The 20865-nt window shown below is 45.8% G+C and overlaps 3 protein-coding genes across 4 annotated transcripts in view; all 3 read right to left on the reverse strand.

Annotated features, from left to right (window-relative positions):
* Nucleotides 1-11069, reverse strand: part of Btbd8 (BTB domain containing 8) — a 59447-nt gene extending 48378 nt beyond the window's left edge. The window contains exons 1-2 of the mRNA XM_075942719.1: nt 10774-11069; nt 2449-2643 (exon numbers count right to left, since the gene is read on the reverse strand). Of these exons, the coding sequence (XP_075798834.1) occupies nt 2449-2643; nt 10774-10922 (344 nt within the window). The 5' untranslated portion in view covers nt 10923-11069. The remainder of the gene's footprint in view (nt 1-2448; nt 2644-10773) is intronic.
* A 3505-nt stretch (nt 11070-14574) lies between these two features.
* Nucleotides 14575-16297, reverse strand: LOC142832545 (lysophosphatidylcholine acyltransferase 2B-like). The gene has a single exon (XM_075943066.1). The coding sequence runs from the start codon at nt 16295-16297 to the stop codon at nt 14759-14761; it is 1539 nt and encodes a 512-aa protein (XP_075799181.1). The 3' UTR covers nt 14575-14758.
* Nucleotides 16298-19012: 2715 nt separating this feature from the next.
* Ephx4 (epoxide hydrolase 4) overlaps nt 19013-20865 on the reverse strand; it is a 28070-nt gene continuing 26217 nt past the window's right edge. For both annotated transcript variants that reach the window (XM_075943062.1, XM_075943060.1), the window contains one exon: nt 19013-19659. In XM_075943062.1, the coding sequence (XP_075799177.1) occupies nt 19431-19659 (229 nt within the window). In that variant the 3' untranslated portion in view covers nt 19013-19430. The remainder of the gene's footprint in view (nt 19660-20865) is intronic.

Genomic DNA, 20865 nt, shown 5'->3' on the forward strand with positions numbered 1-20865 from the left:
AGAAGGTCTGATTGGCTGGTCTGCAAATCAAAGGTGTGCTCAAGGCAAATCACCTGCTGCACGGAGGAGGAGTCAGCTGACCCTGGAAGGGGCAGTCTCTCCTGAAATGCAGAGACTCCAGACACCAGAGCACCAAGACTACATGCTCAATGTGATCTCCGAAATACTTTCTTAAAGGATCCATGGTTAGTGCTAAGAGGCATCCGCTGTAACCTCAGACAAGAGGATCACCTGAGCAGAGCTCAGGACAGACTGAGCAACACAGATAGATTGCCTCTCAATAAATAATTAATAAAAATATAAACATAGCTGAAACATGTACCTTGGTGGTAGAATTTATGCTTAACATGAACAAAGCCCTGGGTTAAACAGCCACCCGAAATGCAGAAAACACAGCTAATAAAAGAGAGAAGACAGGAGACCTCTGTGCTGTGTCGGCAGCTGAACTGTGGCACTTGAGCTACCGGCTCTGCCACTGTTGGACTGAAGACTCCAAGGCCCCTTTCTTTCTCTTTCACAACATACACAGGTTAAAACTTCTTGGGAAATCGAAGCTATTTTGTGATCTTGGTGTGAGCCTTAAGCACTGCTTTCAGAGGACACCGAGTCAGAGTTTAAACCCTGTATACTCCTGAGTGCACGCCAATGTACACTGTAGAGTAAGCAGTTTAGGGGCTTCCCGGAGCAGGGGAAAGGATAGCCACTGAAAACAAGTGAATTTCATATAGCAAAAATTCAAAATTCTGTTTTATCATAATTTCAATTTTAAAAAAAAGTCTAAGCCGGGCGGTGGTGGCGCACACCTTTAATCCCAGCACTCAGGAGGCAGAGGCAGGCGGGTCTCTGTGAGTTCTGAGGTCAGCCTGGAGCGAGTTCAAGGACAGGTTCCAAAGCTACAGAGAAACCCTGTCTCAAAAAAACCAAAAATAAAATAAAATAAAGCAACAACAAAAAAATAGTCTAAATCAGACCAAGCACGGTAGTACATGTCTTTAATATTCAGCATGCAGGAGGCAGAGACAGACAGGCTGTGAGTTTAAGTCCAGTCTAGTTTACATAGCCAGCTCCAGGCCAGACAGGGCTACAGGCCCTAGAAGACCCTGTTTTAAAAAAAAAAAAAAGGAAATCTAAATCAATGTTTTCTATTATACTATGCCCTTTAGTTTAGGATGCATGTTAATGACAAATTTCAATGTAATCTGCTAAAAAATTTGGGGCCAATATATAAGCACTTTCTATCCGCAAAGCCCTGCTGAGCTATCACGTGTGTACTGACATGTATCTGACAGTCCAGTTCCAAGAGCTTGTATGACACAGACACATGACTACTGGCATTCATAGGGTTATCAAATCCCTAACACAGATATCATGGGCACACCACGGCTACTGGCATTCATAGGGTTATTAAATCCCTAACACAGATATCATGGGCACACCACGGCTACTGGCATTCATAGGGTTATTAAATCCCTAACACAGATATCATGGGCACACCACGGCTACTGGCATTCACAGAGTTAAATCCCTAGCACGGATCCCACGGACACACCACGGCTACTGGCATTCATAGGGTTATTAAATCCCTAGTGTGGATCCCACAGACACACCACGGCTACTGGCATTCATAGGGTTATTAAATCTCTAGCACGGGTCCCCATGAAAGGGAGCAAAGTACAGAGCAAGCTGTCCTGACTTCCTTATGCTGAGAAACAGAAGCTGAGAGGAACTGCGAGGCGGAGCTCTCTTCATCCCCGCACACCACCACTGAGTCAATCTTGGTGTGTAACACAATCTTTTCTTGCATTTCTTTCTTTTGAGACCGGGTTTCCAATGTTGTAGCCTGGCTGTCCTTGAATTCACTACGTAGATCAGGGTGGCCTCAAATTCACAAGACCCACCTGTCTCTGCCTCCAAAGTGCTGCGACGAAAGGTGTGTGTCACCATGGCTTGCCTCTTCCCTATCATTTATATATGTATAATCACATATATAATTTCACGTCCATGCATGTTGTGCGTGCATTTGTGTCTGCACCCCATGTGTGTGCCTGGTGCCTATGGAGGTCAGAAGAAGATGTTGGATCCCCTGGAACCACAGTTAGGATGGTTGTGAGCCACCGTACACATGCTTGGAATTGAACCCAGGGCTTCTGCAAGAGCAGTCAGTGCTCTAAACCACTGAGCCATCTCTCCATCACTTTTAATGAGGGCAAATAAAAGCTAACACTAATGTAATATCTCCTATTGCTGAGACCACAGAAACATACACAGCATCTGGCTGAGGACCAGTCTTGAGTATATCTTTGCCAATACTAAGCCACTAATATTAACAGAACAGTTTAAATGAATAGGTTTTCCTTAGATTACATAAGGAAAGTATGCACAAATATTTTTAAAAAGCCAACTGTTTATCACATTCAAATGTAAGAGGAAAGCAGACGAGGTACTTACTGTAAAAACGCTCTCAGTTCTGAAGCGTCAACATTGTCCACAGGAACAAGCTCATTTGTTAAGCCACTTGGCGTCTGTCCATTGACGTGGAAATAAAAGCCAGGAGCTCTGGCTAGCAGGACTGCCCTGTGCACTTTGAACAGAGAGCCACCGACAGAAAGAACAGTGTCCGTGTGAATCTCTTCCCTTAAAAGCCTGTTAGGGAAAACGGTTACAGTTGGGTTAGTGACCTCAAAACAGATAATGGGTTTAAAACAACCTACAAACCTAGAAACACATAAGTAAATAGCAGAGGCCAAGCGAGATGGCTCGGATGGCGAAGGAGCGCCTCACGTGAAGCTGGCCAATCACGGTCAGAGAAACCAACCTTACAGAAACAATTTAATAGAAAACCTGGATTTGTTTGAGTTCATTTTAAAGAACACTACACTTAATACTGGTTCTGACTGATTTTTCTTAAAATTTAATCAAAACAAAGAGGATTTCACTTTTTAAAAAAAGTAAAAACATTTGAAAATATTTTCTTAATTCTACTAATACATCTTATTTTCTGCTACTGTCCTGGCTATTTTTATGTCAATGACACAAGCTGGAGTCCTCTGAAAGAAGACAACTCGATTGAGAAGATCTGGGAGGCATTTTCTTAACTAGAGAAAGGTGGGTGATGCCATCCCTGGGCTGGTGGCCTTGGGTTCTGTGAGAAAGGAGGCTGAACAAGCCATGGAGAGCAAGGAGTAAGCAGTACCCTTCACGGCCTCCACATTAGCTCCTGCCTCTGCGGTCCTGCCCTGTGTGAGTTCCTGTCCTGACTTCCTTCTGTGAGACTACAATGTGGAAATAGAAGCCCAATAAATCTTTTCCTCCCCTAGCTGCTTTGTCATGGTGTTTCTTCACAGCAATAGAACCATAACTAAGACAGCTACTTACACTGACTCTCCTTTAAAATGTACCTTCTAGAGTTTTATAATGGAAATACAGAGCAGAAAGTTAACTTAGCTTCTGACTATTAATGAATCAACTGTTCAAAAATCATACTTAAACAGAACCAAAAATGTATACAGTATGCACCAAGAAACAAGACAACAATAGATAATTCAGGGAGATGGGGAGAGAGAAGAGAGAAGGGGAGGATTGGGGAGAGCTTGGGGGAACAGGATGGTTGAGATGGAGGAAGGGTGGATATGAGAGCAGGGAAGAGGATATCTTAATTAAGGGAGCCATTTTAGGGTTGGCAAGAGACTTGGCTCTAGAGGGGTTCCCAGGTGTCCAAGGAGATGTCCCCAGCTAGATCCTTGGGCAGCAGAGGAGAGGGTGCCTGAACTGGCCTTATCCCATAGCCACACTGATGAATATCTTGCATATCACCATAGAACCTTCATCCGGTGATGGATGGAGATAGAGACAGAGACTCACACTGGAGCACTGGACTGAGCTCCCAAGGTCCAGATGAAGAGCAGAAAGAGGGAGAAGATGAGCAAGGAAGTCAGGACCGCAAGGGGTGTGTCCACCCACGGAGACGGTGTGGCTGAGAGAAACTGTCACACTTTCGTTAATCACCAAGTCTGAAATGCAGCCTTGGGTGTTAAGAATGTGACATTTACACACTTTCCCATCCCCACCAAACAGAGTTAATCATGCTGTAATCTATTATTCAAAAATGACACTCAGGAGATAAACCCACTTGAATCCCTAGTGCACGCATGTCCTTATAGCAAAGCCCACTGATTTCATGAGCACATAAACTGGAAAATAGAAAATTTCATCATCTATCTATTTGCCTTTTTTTACTAACTATGTATTTCTGCTCTCTACAAACTTAAATACTGTGTCTCACTAACCACATCACCGGTATCATCAAGGTATGATTCTCAGAGGACTTCTGTATTGCAGGATGTAACAGGCAATCACACCAGAGTACCACAGGAGGATCATGGACTGGGTAAGGAGACCCATTACCGTGAAAGCTTGGAAAGCAGCCAATGACACTCAAACTCCCCTAAGACGGAGCTAATGGCTCCTTCCCCAATCCCATCAGGCTAGGTCCATGCCTCTATTACAGCATCTCTGTCACTGCCTCATTGTGTTCGTGCATCTCTCCTCACAAGATAATGAATTCCCAAAGGGCAAAGCTGTCTGTTGTCAGGAGACAGGGGGCTCAGTGTTTGCTTGTCCACGGACCCCATTTTACATTAAAGGAGACAAATGCCGCCGAGTACAGAAGCTTTCGAAACTCGGCAAACACGTTTAGCTTGGTCAGTTTTTTTCACAGAGAGTCTTTTCGAAGGTAACTAGCTTAATGTTTACAAAGTGTGTCGTGCTGAGCCCTGCTGCTGGTGACATGGGACTTCCTACTCTAGAGGCCCACACCGAGCAGAGTCTTCTCATGCGGCAAGTTCCCAGGAGACGAAGTCTGACAACTGAGGTAACTTTACAGAGAATGCTCTTACAAGCCCACTCCACAACAGACAGCACCTAACCTGGCTATTTTCTCTGACACACATATCTGCTGTAAAGTTGGATTTTTATACATTGGGCATATTATCTTCTGATAAAATAGAATACATACAATAATATACTACAATCAAATTGATTCAAAGCTTAACAACAACAAAAGAACTGTTTTCTCAAATTTTAGCTGAAAACTCAAATTATACACTACATTTGTTCCTCTCTCCCACCCAGCTTCTCTGATGACCCCACCACCCCTCCTAAAGTGAACAAGTAAGCTTTCCAACTGGTAGCCAGTTGAGGAGGTTATCAGCCTAGCATACTGGAGGCCCTGGATTTGATTCTCACATGCCTGGAATTCCAGACACACCAGAGGTGGAAGACGGAGAATCAGGAGTTGGGGCTTATGCTAGGTATCTTTCAGCTGTGTTCATCTGGCCCACATTAGACCCTGCCTCAAAACAACAAAAGTTAGATAGGTGTGGTAGCCAAATAGCACTGGGGAATCCTGTTCCTAGCAGATGCTAACCAGAGTACTTGTTACATTTTGTTAAAATAGGCAACATATATACATACATATACACACATATATTGCAAATATAAAGATTTTTTTATTTTATAAAATCACTTGTATCAGTTGCAAGTGTATCTTGCATTTTCTGTAAGTTAAAAATCTGACTCACACTGACTTAAACTGAGTTTCCCTGACAACCCTACCACCCCTTCTAAAGTGAACAAGGAAGCAACATCAGTAAACATCAGTGAAACTGAGTGCTCGCCGGCTCTCTCGGCACTAAACTGAGTGCTCGCCGGCTCTCCCGGCACTAAACTGAGTGCTCACCGGGCACTAAACTGAGTGCTCGCCGGCTCACCCGGCACTAAACTGAGTGCTCACCGGGCACTAAACTGAGTGCTCGCCGGCTCTCCCAGCACTAAACTGAGTGCTCGCCGGCTCTCCCGGCACTAAACTGAGTGCTCGCCGGCTCACCCAGCACTAAACTGAGTGCTCGCCGGCTCTCCCGGCACTAAACTGAGTGCTCGCCGGCTCACCCGGCACTAAACTGAGTGCTCACCGGGCACTAAACTGAGTGCTCGCCGGCTCACCCAGCACTAAACTGAGTGCTCGCCGGCTCTCCCGGCACTAAACTGAGTGCTCGCCGGCTCACCCGGCACTAAACTGAGTGCTCGCCGGCTCACCCGGCACTAAACTGAGTGCTCGCCGGCTCACCCGGCACTAAACTGAGTGCTCGCCGGCTCACCCGGCACTAAACTGAGTGCTCGCCGGCTCACCCGGCACTAAACTGAGTGCTCACCGGGCACTAAACTGAGTGCTCGCCGGCTCTCCCAGCACTAAACTGAGTGCTCGCCGGCTCACCCAGCACTAAACTGAGTGCTCGCCGGCTCTCCCGGCACTAAACTGAGTGCTCGCCGGCTCTCCCGGCACTAAACTGAGTGCTCGCCGGCTCACCGGGCACTAAACTGAGTGTTCGCCGGCTCACCCAGCACTAAACTGAGTGCTCGCCGGCTCACCCGGCACTAAACTGAGTGCTCGCCGGCTCACCCAGCACTAAACTGAGTGTTCACTGGCTCACCGGGCACTAAACTGAGTGCTCGCCGGCTCACCAGGCACTAAACTGAGTGCTCGCCGGCTCACCGGGCACTAAACTGAGTGCTCGCCGGCTCACCGGGCACTAAACTGAGTGCTCGCCGGCTCACCGGGCACTAAACTGAGTGCTCGCCGGCTCTCCCGTCACTAAACTGAGTGCTCGCCGGCTCACCGGGCACTAAACTGAGTGCTCGCCGGCTCACCCGGCACTGAAAGCTCGAGGAAGAGCAGGCTGGAGCAAAGGCCCCGCGTATTTCCGTCTTTCTCTTTGTTGTCTACTATGCTGCCCTGCCGTAGTCCGTCTTATACTGATGTGACAGTAGTTGACAGCATACCACAGACAAGGTATTTACAACACACAAGTTTATTGGCTCACAGTTCTAGAGGTTCACCATACAAGGTGGAAGGTAGGACAGCAAACAAGACCAAAAAAGGGCCTGCGTGCATGCATCCACCCATCCGCGCAGGTCAAAGCTTCAAGGATCTTCCTCAATAGCGACTTCCGCCTGCTGAAGCAGAGGCTGGCTCACTGACTGGCGGGCTGGCCAGTAAGCCCCCAGAAGCCTCCTGTCTGCCTTTCGGGTACTAAGACTACTACAATGTCTACCACATCCAGCTTTTTATGTGGATTCTCCCTAGTCCCAAATTCAGTCTTAATTTAATAATTTAATAAAGGACCCAGCTTCACCTACAGAATGGAACCCTCAAGGCCTAATCACAACTTAAGGACCTCCAATGACAGTTAAATTTAACTTGTATTTCAGAGACAACAAATATTCAAATCGGAGCATAACCTATAGAAAGCATTTCAGATTCCTACTAAGTGTGGTTACCACAAGCATTGAGTGTGAACTACATGCTGAGAACACACAGACAACTAGAAGACTAAAACATAGTGCTCACCCCGTGGAGTCCTAAGCACACAGGAGAAAACCAGGTCCGGAAATTGAAAGAGGATAATACATTCAACAGCAAGTACACTCCGTGACCCCAACCCCATCCACCCCAGATAAGACACCACACCACACAAGACCGCCTGTGAGATACAAGGATTAAATGTGACCTTTAAAGACTTTGTAAGAGTTGGTTAGAAAAGCAACTGGAAGGGGGTTTCTGGCTTTGTTCTTTACAACCTGATCCATAGGGTGCTTTGGGTGTGGCACACAGCAGGGGCTTTTAAAGGCAAAAAGCACATCCTGGAATCTCGCTCTGCAGCTGCAGACATGAAAGTGAATAGGAGGTGAGGAACTTTACAGACCCTTCTACTGGAGGAGAGTCAACAGCCTGAATGTCAGGCAAATGGTCTTTCAGAAACCAGTCAATAGTCAGCAGTGACAGAGAGGATGAAATTAAAATACATACACGAAATAAAACCAGAGCTGATTAGGTATAGAAGTGAAGGTAGAAAAATTTGGTTTGGATAACCGGATGCTGCTGATGCCACAACCTTTACTCTGTAGTGGCTAGCCCAGTCTCCTCAAGTCATCTCTTCAGATGTTCCAGACAGAGCCTCCTGAAGATCCACAACCTTTAGTCTGTAGTGGCTAGCCCAGTCTCTCCTCAAGTCATCTCTTCAGATGTTCCAGACAGAGTCTCCTGAAGATCCACTTTCTGCTCCTCCCTTCCTCAGCTCGTCCACATGTGTTCAGACAACAACCCTGCTAACTTTTCCACTCCCGCTCTCGGTATGGAACCCTCAGCTATCCTAAGTCCTAGCTGACTTATTTCTGACTTCTCTTTACGAAGGCATTTTCTCATTTTCTCAACTCAGGTTCCTTTCTTTCAGAAGCCTCTAGTTTGTGACCAGGACAAAGTCAAATCTACTTATATTACCTTATCTTTTTAAACCATATACCCCAATATCTTCATCTCATCTGGACTGTATCTGAGCCAACATTAGCTTAATATGTTAGTTAAGCAAGGTAACTCCTACAGGAAGAGACCATGATAATCTGGGACCAAGAGGTAGCACTCTAAGAACGCACCCCGTCCCTCTCCCAGGGAAGAAGTTTTAGTGAGGTGACATACTTTTCCTCCCCAGAAGCCCATCCCTCAGTGCGGCCACTAGCAGCCTGATGGCAGTGTGGCAGGACAAGACACTGCAGAGATCTTCCACCTTGTGTTCTTGCTGAGGCCATTCCAGGTGTAACTAGAATTTGGTCTCCTTGGTAGAAAATCACAGGAAAAATTACCCAATTCTATTCTAGGACCCTGAAGTCAAGATGCCCAGCTAACCTAGTTTCTGCTAAACTGTGAAAACCTCCCCCTGCAGCTAACCACTTAAGTTCTACTATAGTGCTTGCTTGTGGAAAACTCCCTCTGATGTGAGGTGTCCTTCTGTATGTGTGCTGCTTTTATTGGTTGATGAATAAAGTTGTTTAGGCCAGGGGCATAGCAGAGTAAAGCTAGGTGGAAATCCAAAGAGAAATAGAGATAGTAGGCGGAGTCAAGGAGACATCATGTAGCCATACTGGTGAACCACAGCCTGGTGGCAGTACACTGATTAATAAAAATGGGTAGTCAGTACGAAGCCTAAGACATTGGCTAAACAATTGTAACTGATAATAAGCCTCAGAATGGTTATTTCATAAGCGGCTTCAGGAACAGGTGGGCGGAGAAAAACCAGTCCACGGGGGCCGGCAGGATGGAGAATACTTCTAGCTACATATCCCTGCAGCTGCAGGTTCTCTCTTTAAAAGCCCCCTGCTCTAAATGCTTAGATTCCCTAAGCGTAGTCCCAGCTGGCAAGACTGAATTCGCTCAATTGGCTATAAACTCTGTCAGAGTGGTCATCTCTGGCAGGCAGGCTCTCCTTGACAACAGAGAGCAGCTTGCCTGCTTGTCTGGGTCCAAACTCAAAGCTAAATTTTACTTTTTCTTTTCTTGTTTGTTTGTTTTTGGAGACAGGGTTTCTCTGTAGCTTTGGAGTCTGCCCTGAAACTCAACTCTGTAGACCAGGCTGGCCAAACTCAGAGAGATTCACCTGCCTCTGCCTCCTGACAGCAGGAGGCATGTGCCGCCGCTGCTGGACTCTATCCTTTTCTTTTAGACACTGGCCCAGACGCTCTAGACTTTCTCACTCTTCTCTGGAAAAACCCCACACATCACTTGGTACTTGTCCTCCTTTGGGGAGCCTGACAGTTTTCTCAGACCCAGGCACCTGCCAAGATTTACAACTTGCCTATTGAGGTCTTTCTTTAAATTATTTTATCAACAAGACTATGAATTCCGAAAAGAAACCTCAGTGTTCTCGGTAAAATATGGAGCCCAATGTTGAGGCCCCTATAAAACAAAACAGAACAACAAAAAAGAAAGAAAGTGATTGATTTTGGAATAAGGGCCAGAGAAATGGTTCAGAGGTCAGAAGCACAAACTGTCTTGCAGAGAACCTGAATTTGGTTCCCTTCACCAACGTCGTTCCCATTCCCAGTGAGAAATAGTCTTCCCAGTGAGAAAACACTCGCCACACTTAGCCCTTGTCTGGTCGGGCTACTCAATGCCCAAGAAAGAGCTGTCCTTGAACAGACACACCTCAGGCTAATCGCGTTTCACCTCTGTGCTGCCTTCCTTAATTCAAGTCCTAGCCCCAGGTTGCACTTTGAACGGTTTAAACAGAGGAGACAGTGCAAGCCTGGCCACTTGGGCAGACGAGGCCTTTGCACGGCAAAGATATTTAAATACATCAGTGGAGTTTTCAGAATAGCTGTTACCCAGGGTCATTTTCCCAAGTGGCAGAATCAAGCTTTTCCTGAGACGAGCAGGAAGGGGGGGGGGGGGGGACACTTGATGGCAGACTAGGACATAATGGTAGCTGTGACCCAGCGCGGGTCCCTGTTAGAGGAATGTAGACTGTAAAGATACGGCTTACGTTTCGGGGTCTGGACGCAGTCCGACCTCAACAATACCCCCCCTCCGTGTGTGTGTGTGTGTGTGTGTGTGTGTGTGTGTGTGTGTGTGTGAAGTCTTTTAACTAACACGAACAGTCCGACCTCAACAATACCCCCCCTCCGTGTGTGTGTGTGTGTGTGTGTGTGTGTGTGTGTGTGTGTGTGTGTGTGTGTGTGAAGTCTTTTAACTAACACGAACTGGCGCTGCTCCGCATCACTACAGTTTTCATTTCTGTCTTCCTTCTGAATGCGGCGTGTGCGGTCCGCAACGCTCGAGACTGGCTCCCGACGCCGGGCAGAGCCCCTGGGGAGAAGGCGAGCGCCCCACAGGTGCTTCAGACAGGAGCGAGGCCGGGAGGGAGCTGCGCGGATCCCGCCTCCTACCTGAGCACGTCGCGGCTGAGCTGCTCCGACACCACCGCCTTCAGCTTGCGCCGCTCCCCTGGACCCTTCCTGGGCACCCCCTTCCTGCCGAGTCCGGGGGACCTCGGGAGCACCGCGGGGGGCGCGCCGCCCGCTGCACAGTGGGCCATCGTCGGCCACGGAACCCGGCGAGCCAGGCCCAGCGGGACCCGGACGGGGGGCGTTCCCGCTCTCACTGGCTCGCCGCGGAACCCGCCCCCAGAAGGAAAGTTCCCGCCCCGTCTTGTTTGCAGCCGGGCCCTAAACGCGGCGGATGCCGTACCAGGAGCCCGCGGTCACGTGACCCGGGCGCTGCGCGCAGGCCCAGTCGCTCTGTTTACGTCGGCTCTGAGGGCCGCCTAGTCTCGGAGGAGGAAGTCCTAAGAGCTTTATTCTGTTCTTTAAAAAGCTTTATGGAGGATTGCGCCCTCCGTCCTCTTTATCTATGAAGGACGGGGGTCACCAGACTTTTCCAGTCGTGAGTCTTAGGTCGCCTGTGCAAAGGTCGGGTTCAGAGGTCGAGGGTCAGGATTTTGGGAGTCTCCAGCCGCAAGGCAGATCTATGTGACATTCTCTCCAGATATGCAGAGCATTGCTCTTGGTCTCTGTCTATAGACTGTCCAGTGGGCGTCATGGGTTCTAGGCCTGTGTCTGGTCATCTTGAGTACGTGACGTCGCTGGCTTCTGGTTCAGGAGCAGCCTTGAGTGTTCCTGACTAAGCAAGTTTTGCGTGTCTAAAAGGCATGCTTTACTATGTTCGTTATACCTTACTAAAGCTTAGCTTTGAGTAATACATGTTTCCTGTTAAGAAAAACGTGAGACTTAACCCTCCCACTATTTACGGGTCTCTACTCCCTTTCCCCATTTCTGTTTTCCTATTACCACTATGTTTGCCCCTCTTGAAAGGCTTCCCACACGACTCTAGAGATTCCAAGCTAGGATCTGCTTTTATTCGTGCTAACTTGAATGTGGTAGGTCCAAAGGAAACTCCATTCCCCAAATTACATTGGTTCAACAAAAGTCAGCATTCCTCGGGAACTTGTAAAGCCAAGTTTTCCTCCGCCAAAAGGAGCCATTTCCGTTATCACTGGCAGAAGAGACAATGGCTATCCTTGGTGTCTATTAGCATGCTGGCCCCATACTCCATTATTATTACCTATTATACATTGGAGTCCATGTTAGCATCCTACCTCTTCTTTCCTCCTCGAGGTCGTAAATGTCTCCAACTCAGGCTTCCGCTCCCACCAGCTAAACCCTGCTGTTTGGCCATGCTTCTTTTTCTCTCTCTTGCTCTCGCTCCTGTTCTCACTCTCTTCCTGCTTCTCTCACAGCCAGGTCCAATCTGCTGGCCTTGTCTGTCTGTGCTCTGGACTCTTCCGATACCGCTGACTGTTCTCTCCCTCAGATCTGTAATAAAAACCTTTTCCTTAACCATGCCATGTTGGCAGTTTGTAAACCGTGTTCATTTTCTGAACCTGAGTTACTGCCATATATATTTTCCCAATTCCGTTCATTTACCAGTAAATTACATAATTTCATTTTTTTTACAGCTGAATAAAATTCTCTTATGTATTGTTAGGTCCAAAGGGTACCCCAAGCACCTCCCAAAGAGGAGGCCCACTGACTTGGTCCAAAATTGAGCCTAGACTCAGCTCAAGATGGCCTATAGAAAAATTTCTGTCTCTTAAAGACAGAATATCTCAGGAAGTTGTTAAACAGATTCCTTGTATACCAAAAGGAGCCATTCCCCTCGCCTCTGGGATGTGCGGTTCTCTGTAGGCACACACCTGCAGCACCCATCAGCACATCAAAATCCATGCTAGCCTTCAGCCCCCTCAGTTCCCTATTCCCAAGTACCTGATATACAATACAGACTTCGCACCTCCCAGATACCCATTCATTCTCTACATAAAAGCAAGATGTTTTCCCCTTGCCCCTAACTATTCTCTCTTCTCTAGCAGATAACCCTGGTCATGTCCAATCTGCGTTTTCTCTCTGTTCTGGGCTCTTCCAGATGCCTGTAGCTGTTCTTTTCTCTCTCTCTTACCCCTGCCTCCATGTACAAAACTTTCCCCCTGACCATGTGTTTTCATTATCAGTTTTTCTGTTGGTGGTCATGTACACTGATTTCACGCCCTAGATATTGTGAGGAAAGCAACATTGAATATGCTCGAGCAAATACCTCTACAGGAGGATAGAGAGTCTCTTTAATGCCTTCTAGGTATGTTTTCTCTGCCAATTAAAAATTTAAAAGGCAAGAAATATGTTACCAGAAATCATAGGGAGTCCCAGGAGAGCCATTAGATGATACCTGGCAAATCAGGGTCCCCTCTTGAGGTTCTTTGACGTGAGATGTCTGTCTGTCTCTGTAGTGCTTTTATCGGTTGATGAATAAAGTTGTTTCAGCCGATGGCTTAGCAGAATAAAGCCAGGCAGGAAATCCAAACAGAGATAGAGTAGGCAGAGTCGAGGAGTCGCCTTGCAGCTGCCGAAGGAGTAACATGCTGGCTCCGGAAAGCCACAGCCTCATGGCAGCACACAGATTAGTAGAAATGGATTAATTTATAGTTAGAGTGAGCCAGTAAGAAGCCTAAGCCATTGGCCAAAAAAACTGTAACTAATATTAGGCCTCAGAGTGGTCGTTTCATAAGCAGCTGCAGGATCTAGCAAGCAGGACCCGGAGGGTAGAGAGAAAACAGTCCCGTGGGACTGGGCAACATAGAGAAAAGTCTTCCATCTACAGTTTTTAGTCTTATTAAAATAGTTTAAAAATGAAAAAAACAGGAACTTGAGGACCACTTATTATCAATTTAAAGGAAACCCACAAAAGAAGCCAGTTGTAAATCTTTTTAAATTCGAGTCTATTTGTTAAGTTGCAAAGCCATGTTCCTGCCTCTACTTTCTGTGTAGATGGGACTACAGGCATGTACCGTTGTGCCCAACAAACATTATCTTAAGGGGGATAAAAGATATTATAAAAGCCTAATTGGAATAATTCCTCAAGTATATTTTAAATATAATTAAATATCTGTGTTGGTTAGTTTCTTCCATCTTGACACAAAGCTAGGGTCATTTGGGAAGCAAGAACTGCAGCTGAAGAATTATTCCACTAGGCCAGCCTGTGGACAAGTCTGGGGTACATCCTCTGAATTTATGATTAATATGGGAGTCCCAGCCCACTGTGAATGGTGCCTTCCCTTCTCAGTGGTCTTATGTTGTATAGAAAGCAAGCTGCGTGAGCCACTCAAGTCAGGAAGCAGCTGCTCTCCCTGGTTCCCATCTCTGCGCCTGCTGGAGCGCTTGCCCTGGCTTTCCTCAGTGATGGGCTGTGATCAGAACATGAGTCAATAAACCCTTTCTTCCCCAAGAACAGTATCTGTGCCACTTAGAGTAAAAACCACTGACCTTTTCTGTTATGGATAATGTTTAGGGAAAAAAAACTAAACAAAGGAGATTAGATTTAGGGCCTTGTTTTGAAAAGAAAAAAGGGTGAAATCTGTGGGATTATGCTCTTGCACACTGTAAAGATTTGTCACTCGTATTGGTTTAATAGAACACCGATTGGCCAGTAGCCAGGCAGGAAGTATAGGTGGGGCAACCAGACTAGGAGAATTCTGTGAAGAGGAAAGGCAGAGAGTCAGTCACCAGCTGGATGCAGAGGAAGCAAGATGAGAATGCCTCACTGAGAAAAGGTACCAAGCCATGTGACTAAACATAGACAAGAATTATGGGTTAAGTTGTAAGTGCTGGTTAATGGTAAGTCTGAGCTAATAAGCCAAACAGTTTATAATTAATATAAACATCTTTATTTTTTGCTGGGACTGAGCGGCTGCAGGACTGGGGGACAGAAACTTCTGTCTACGCTTTTCCTCAAACGATAATTTTCATTTTGTTCATAGTTTCTGCCTACAAGTTCTTCCCCTCTTTCCAACACGACCTGAACATTTTTAATGCTGCGGATGCACTTTCACTGCTTGTATACATAGGCTGCTTGGAGGTCTAGGTATGAACTGAATAGCTTGGCATATACTGGATGCTTCAGGGCAAATTTCCTGAAGGCCGTGTAGGAAACCTGAGCTGACTCCTTGCCAGCCATCTCCCGAAAGAGTACGGAAACATCTAGGTCTGGCACTCCAAACGCTGCCCGGAGAATAGTTGTTAACTCTTGTTCCGTTATGTAGCCGTCCTCATCAAGATCAAAAAGCTTAAACGACATTTTCAGAATCTTCTCCGTGTTGGCAGGGTTGCACAGGACTGTTAGCCCTATCACATACTCCCGGAAGTCGATGGTGCCGTCATGATTCCTGTCAAAGAGAGAAAACAGCTGACTCAGGGGCTCTGAAATTGGGAGTTTCAGATAATTCGAAAACTCTTCAATTCCAATCCTGCCTCCTTTTGAGGCGACTGCAATCTCGGCGTATGTGTCCAAGTGCTTGTGGATATTGTCCCAGTCTAATTTCAATTTCCGGCTGATGGTTGTAAATTCCACCAAACCAGCTTCCATGGGTAGTTGAAGGGCACCAGCAGAAACCATCAGTCTGCAGTCTTCGAAAGTGTGATCTGTCACAGGGAGTTTCAAAGCATTTGCCATGTTGATTCGGACTGAGTTGGCAAAAAGGATGGGATCTTTCTTTTCTTCCTCACTTGGGCTATAAACAGGCATAAACTCCACTTCCACCCAAGTGAAGGGCTGACTCAGAGTTAGCATTAAAGCCTGGATGCTTGTGAATCCTTGCCAGGTCCAGGTCACCGTGTCCACCGTGTTGGGGTACCTAAGCAGCACCGGCTGCACAGGGACACCTGGGGAGAAGGCCCCCAGTTTAAAGGTGATAAGACAGGAGCGATTGGTGCACACTCCTTCCGGGAAAATAAGAATCTGTGGCCACTTCATTTTGGATAACACTCGAGTCAGGATTTCATTCCGGGTAGTCTTCCTAGAATTCTGATCTTCTCGATTCACAAGCACAGGCTGAGTGGACAGGAGGCATTTCCCAGCCAATGGGATCTGCACATTGTGACTCGCAGAGACCACGGAAGGGAGCCCTGCCACAACAACGGCGATTGCATCAAAGAAGGTGGAGTGCGGTGCGGTGACGAAGATGGGGGCCTCTTCTCTGGTGGCCTTTTCCCCTTTGACCTTAACCAGGAACCCAGCAAAAAAGAACGTCACGCGGAACAAGAACCGGAGGGCCGGCTTCATCAGATGCTTCCTCCAGCCTTTCATGGGCTTGGTAGGTCGAGTAGACAAGTTAATGGTGGAGAGCGTGGCCATAGGCCAGAGGAGGAGGAGGAGGAAGGCGATGCAGGACACACGCACAGGTACCAGCACGGTGCCCAGGAGGATAATGCGGGCCCAGCGCCAAGCACTGAGGTGAGTCTGCTGTATGAAGGGGTTGGCCACCGCGGGTGGGAATAAGGACCTGTTCACTTCCCCAGCGAACTCGCTGTCCCACACCTCCAGCTCGATGGTGTCTTTGGTCCGTCTGCGCTCCGTCAGGTGAGCCATGAAGCCTGCTTCTCAGCCTATGAGTATCCCTTCTCCCACATTCGAGTGCTGCTTCTGTTTGCACGTGATTAGCACCCTTAAAGCCAATTTCTGGTTAATAGGAAATGATGCATTCCCTTCTAATTCCTAAAATTAGAAGAAAGACCCACAGGGAAATTAGAATCTCATCAAGAGAACAATCATGGTGTGTTGTTTTGATATATATGGTTAAAGAAATTTCACATAACAATGTCTGGTACTAATCATATACATTTACTAATTTATATTTATTAATTTAAATGAATAAATACTAATATCAACTTTCAAATTTAAGTGATATTGCCAGTAATATTGCTATGGGCTGCTTTGAAAACTAGTGAGATTCACCCATTGTCCCTACAGATTGATTGAGTTAGGCCGATGGTCCTATCTCTTTAGGCTAAGAAGTGTGAATAGTGTCCCCTTAAACATCTGTGTTAGGAGTATTTTTCCACACACATAGGAATTTAGGGAGAGGCGGGAAAGAGAGAATAGTGGACTCTGTGACTTGAGAGCAGAGGACCTTGTAGGGAAGGAAGGGGACCAGGAAGGAGCAGGGGCACAAGGGATGGGAGTAGAGGAGGAGGGTAAATGAGGAAAAAGTGTGACATATATGAGTGAAATGCCAGGGTGAAACCCATCACTTAGAAAATTAATTTAGAAAGGAAAATTAGAGTACATTAATTCTAATGGGCCAGAATTGGTCATGGTATGTGAGGTTTGCAATGTTAATATTACTTAATATGAACCAGTCAACACTCTAAACTGATAATATATGAGAAGAAAAAAGCCTGTAACATCAACTTGGCCAGTAATAAGGCTTTGATTAAGATAAGAACGGCTTTGCTGTGTCAACAGTGTCCAGGACATGTCCCTTCATTACTGTTGTCCTTGAGACGTCATAAAAAGGGAAGCCCAGTTAGTGTGAACGGGGCTTTTCTTCTAGACCTGGTGGCATTCTAGACTCCAGGAGTGCCGTATTGAGGGTTCCTGCTATGTTTGCTAACTTCTAATTTGGATTCCTTTTCCCAGAACTAAAATGATAATTTAGGCCCCAGAGTTTCCATCTAATGACATATATTAGGTGTTATGGATACCAAAGCAAGGTGTGAGCTACATGGAAGGCCACTTCCAGGTGCCAACATTTATACACGGGGAATCAGCAAAGTCACCTGTTAGAACTTACTCTACTGTCTTTCAAAGAAAGAGCTTACTCCCTACCTTCTACTTTTGTCATGAGACTCCGACAAATGTTCGTAAACAAACTGAGTTTTTATTGTACATCGAGGTTGCTATGGCAATGAGAATTCCGAGGACACTCTACACTCTCTTGTCACTACCGGGACCGTCTGTCATGAAGGAAGTGTCTCTAAGGTGCTGTGACTTGTCAAGTACCAATCACCGCCTCCTTTGCCAAAGAGGACATCCCAAGGCAGTGGACAGCAGTGACGTCAGTCACACTGCCCTCTTCTGTGTCTTCCCGTTCTGTGATGTTGTTTCTACTCTGTCAGCTTTCTTTTCTTAGAAAAATAATTTACTAATTTTTATTTTATGTGCATTGGTGTGAAGGTGTCAGATCCCCTGAAACTGGAGTTACAGACAGTTGTGAGATGCCATGTGGGTGCTGGGAATTGAACCCCGGTCCTCTGGGAGAGCAGCCAGTGCTCTTAACCACCAAGCCATCTCTTTAGCCCCTCTTTCAGCTTTAATTGCATTCTGTATACGGCTCTTAGAAAGAGTTATTACACCATCTTTCTTTCATATTGCATGTGCCTGATGTGGTGTAGTATTAGATTGTAACATGGTATTGCAGTAATTAATCCCTGCCCCTTGTTCATGGTTTCAGGTGTCTGTGGTCCACCAGGGTTTAAAAATATTCAGTGAAAAACACAGAAATAATGCTTAAATCTTTTAATTTGTACAATAGTCTGAGTGGTGTGATAAAATCTCCCACTATTCAGTTTCCTGCCTTCTAGGGATGTAAGTCATCTCTGTCCAGGATAGTCTGCCCGAACGTGGCTCAGTCCTCTCCACTCTCAGATCGGCTGCCCTGGTGTGCAGCACTTGTGTAAATAAGATCTGTGTTTTGCCCAGTGTGACCTAACTTCACTCACTAATGGCCCCAAAAATGCCGAAGCAAAGCCATAGAACTACTTTTAATTGAAAAAGTTTTCAATTAAACTTTTTTGTTTTCCATGACAGATGAAAAAAATGTACTGTGAACATGAGAGAAAAAGAGATCAATGCTAATTTGATTTTCAGACTTCAGACTGAAAAAGTTATAGACACAGTAGACAGTGAGGGCTTAATGAAGATGAGAAAGGTGTTTATCATATAGGGTTTGGTTCATCTACAGTTTGGGATCTACTGGGGTCTTGAGACTGCATTTGTTCACTAAGAAATTATCTGCAAGTCTACAGGGCAGTAGGCCTTTATTCTAGATGATGTACATCAGATTTATAAAAATTAAAAATCTTGTCCTATAAAACTTGGATTCTAGTGTGTAAAGGAATAATAGTATTCATTTCTTACTGCATTGAAGGTGTAAAAAGATATTTTCCTACTTGGTTGATGTAGCTTGTACCAGTTTCAATTAATTTAATCCTTCATCATAGATAAACTTAAGACACATTTTCAGAAATACTCATCTGGCTAAGTTTACATTCAAATTCCTTTATATATTATAAATACACAGGATTTAATGATGGGATTTTTATTGACCAAAAAAAAAAAAAAACCAGTAAAGAAAACATTGTTTTAACAATGAAATTAAAATGTTTTCCATTGCAGATCTGCCTTTCGCCCTACGGCACAGCTCATGTTCATGTATATTTGCAAAAGGCACCACATGTTAGTATAACAAAGAAAACAAGAAGCCAAACCTGAGCCATTTTCCTTGGTTACCTTTGTGTACAACTGTGTATTTTAAGGCAGGCATTTCTCTGTGCAGATATAGTAAAAAAATTACATAGATTTTTTTTCAATACCATATTTCACTATATTTATTTATAATCAAGCATATTAAAACAGGTGAGTTTTCCTAATAAAATGTAAATTGATGAACAAGTTTTAGGAGGTTTTTGCGATTCCCTTATAGGCTCTTCACAGGAGACGGTCATTCTCTTCTCCTGTCTTCCCTCAGGAATGCCCATATCAGCCTGTTGACTATGTCAGGTTGGTCCTGCTGAAGCCAATGGCTACCTTCTGACAAAACGGTGAGTCTGAAATAGTTTTTAACGTAAACCTTTGTGACTTCAGCCATCTCGGCCTCCATGAATGCATCTTCCTCTCCCCACAGGAGCAGTGTCGGCGTCGTCACCATGTGGTGCTTAAGAGGCAGGCAGCTGAAAGATCAAACGCATAGACCTGAAAACATCCTTCCTAGCACTGCATGGCGAAGTGCCCCTCACAGGAGACATACTGTCTCTCACTGACGGGGTAAAAATGGGCTTGGGAGGGTAGAAGAACCTCACATTTTATTCATAAAACCTGAATATGCACAGAGTACACAAACATACTGAATTTTCATGGGGCAGGGTAATTTTGGGGGAAATGTCTTTAAAAGCTCCCCTGGGAAGCGATAATGAAAAATGTCAATCACCACACTGGGCAGTCAGACTGATCCAATTATGCAGAGTGTGTTGGTGAATGCAATCTCAATATTCAAGAGGCAGGACAATGCCTCAAGTTCAAGGCTGACCTGGGCTACATAGTGAATTCCAGGGCAGCATGGGCCAAAGTTGAGACCCTATCTCAAAACAAATTAACAAACCCCTAAACAAACAAAATAAAACCAACCAAGCAACCGAACAAACAAACCCTCAAAGGAATCTAGTAAAATCTAGTAAAAGTTTACCAGTCAAGAGCTGACTTGAATCTCCAGCGTCAGGTAAAACCTAAGGTGGCAGCTGCATTTATAACCAGCAGAGGCCAGGGCAGGAGGTTCCCTAGGGCCTGCTGACTTTCCAGTCTGATCTAATCCTCAAGTCCCAGCTGCGCAGTAAGAAACAAGCTCAAAAAGAAAGGTGCATGGCCCTAAGGGGGCATCCCAGGCTGTCTTCAGCACTCAGGAACACGCAACCTGCACATACACTCACACAAAAAATCAACTGTCTTCAGCTTTCATAAAACTGAATTCTGTACAGGGCCAACCAAGGCTACACAGTGAGACTCTCTAAAGAAAAATAACAACATAACCCAAACGAACAAAGTCATAAGCTTTGCCTTTCGTGGGCTTCCTATCTCCTGGAGATAACAGTCTTTCTCCTGGGTACAGGTCTTCCCAGTAGGCGGGCACAGTAAGAACAAGTAGAGAGTTTAGGAAAGGACAGAAATACAAGAGCGTCTTTCCTCTCACTGCCACTTCAAACACACTTTTCTGGGTGTGGGGAGTTCTTGACATTTTAGAGACCCTCTCTCTCAAGTGGTAAGAAAGACACCATGACACTGAGATACTCAGATTGTTGTCTGTTTAGACATGGTCTTACTGGGTAACCCAGGCTGTCCTTGCATTTATGATCCTCCTGCCTCAGCCCTTCCAGAGCTGGGAT

Source organism: Microtus pennsylvanicus, chromosome 12 (genome assembly GCF_037038515.1).
Source record: "Microtus pennsylvanicus isolate mMicPen1 chromosome 12, mMicPen1.hap1, whole genome shotgun sequence".
Taxonomy (NCBI): Eukaryota; Metazoa; Chordata; class Mammalia; order Rodentia; family Cricetidae; genus Microtus; species Microtus pennsylvanicus.

Coding starts and splice junctions, on each gene's coding strand:
- LOC142832545 (XM_075943066.1), bottom strand. CDS start 16,297: ATGGCTCACCTGACGGAGCGCAGACGGACCAAAGACACCATCGAGCTG.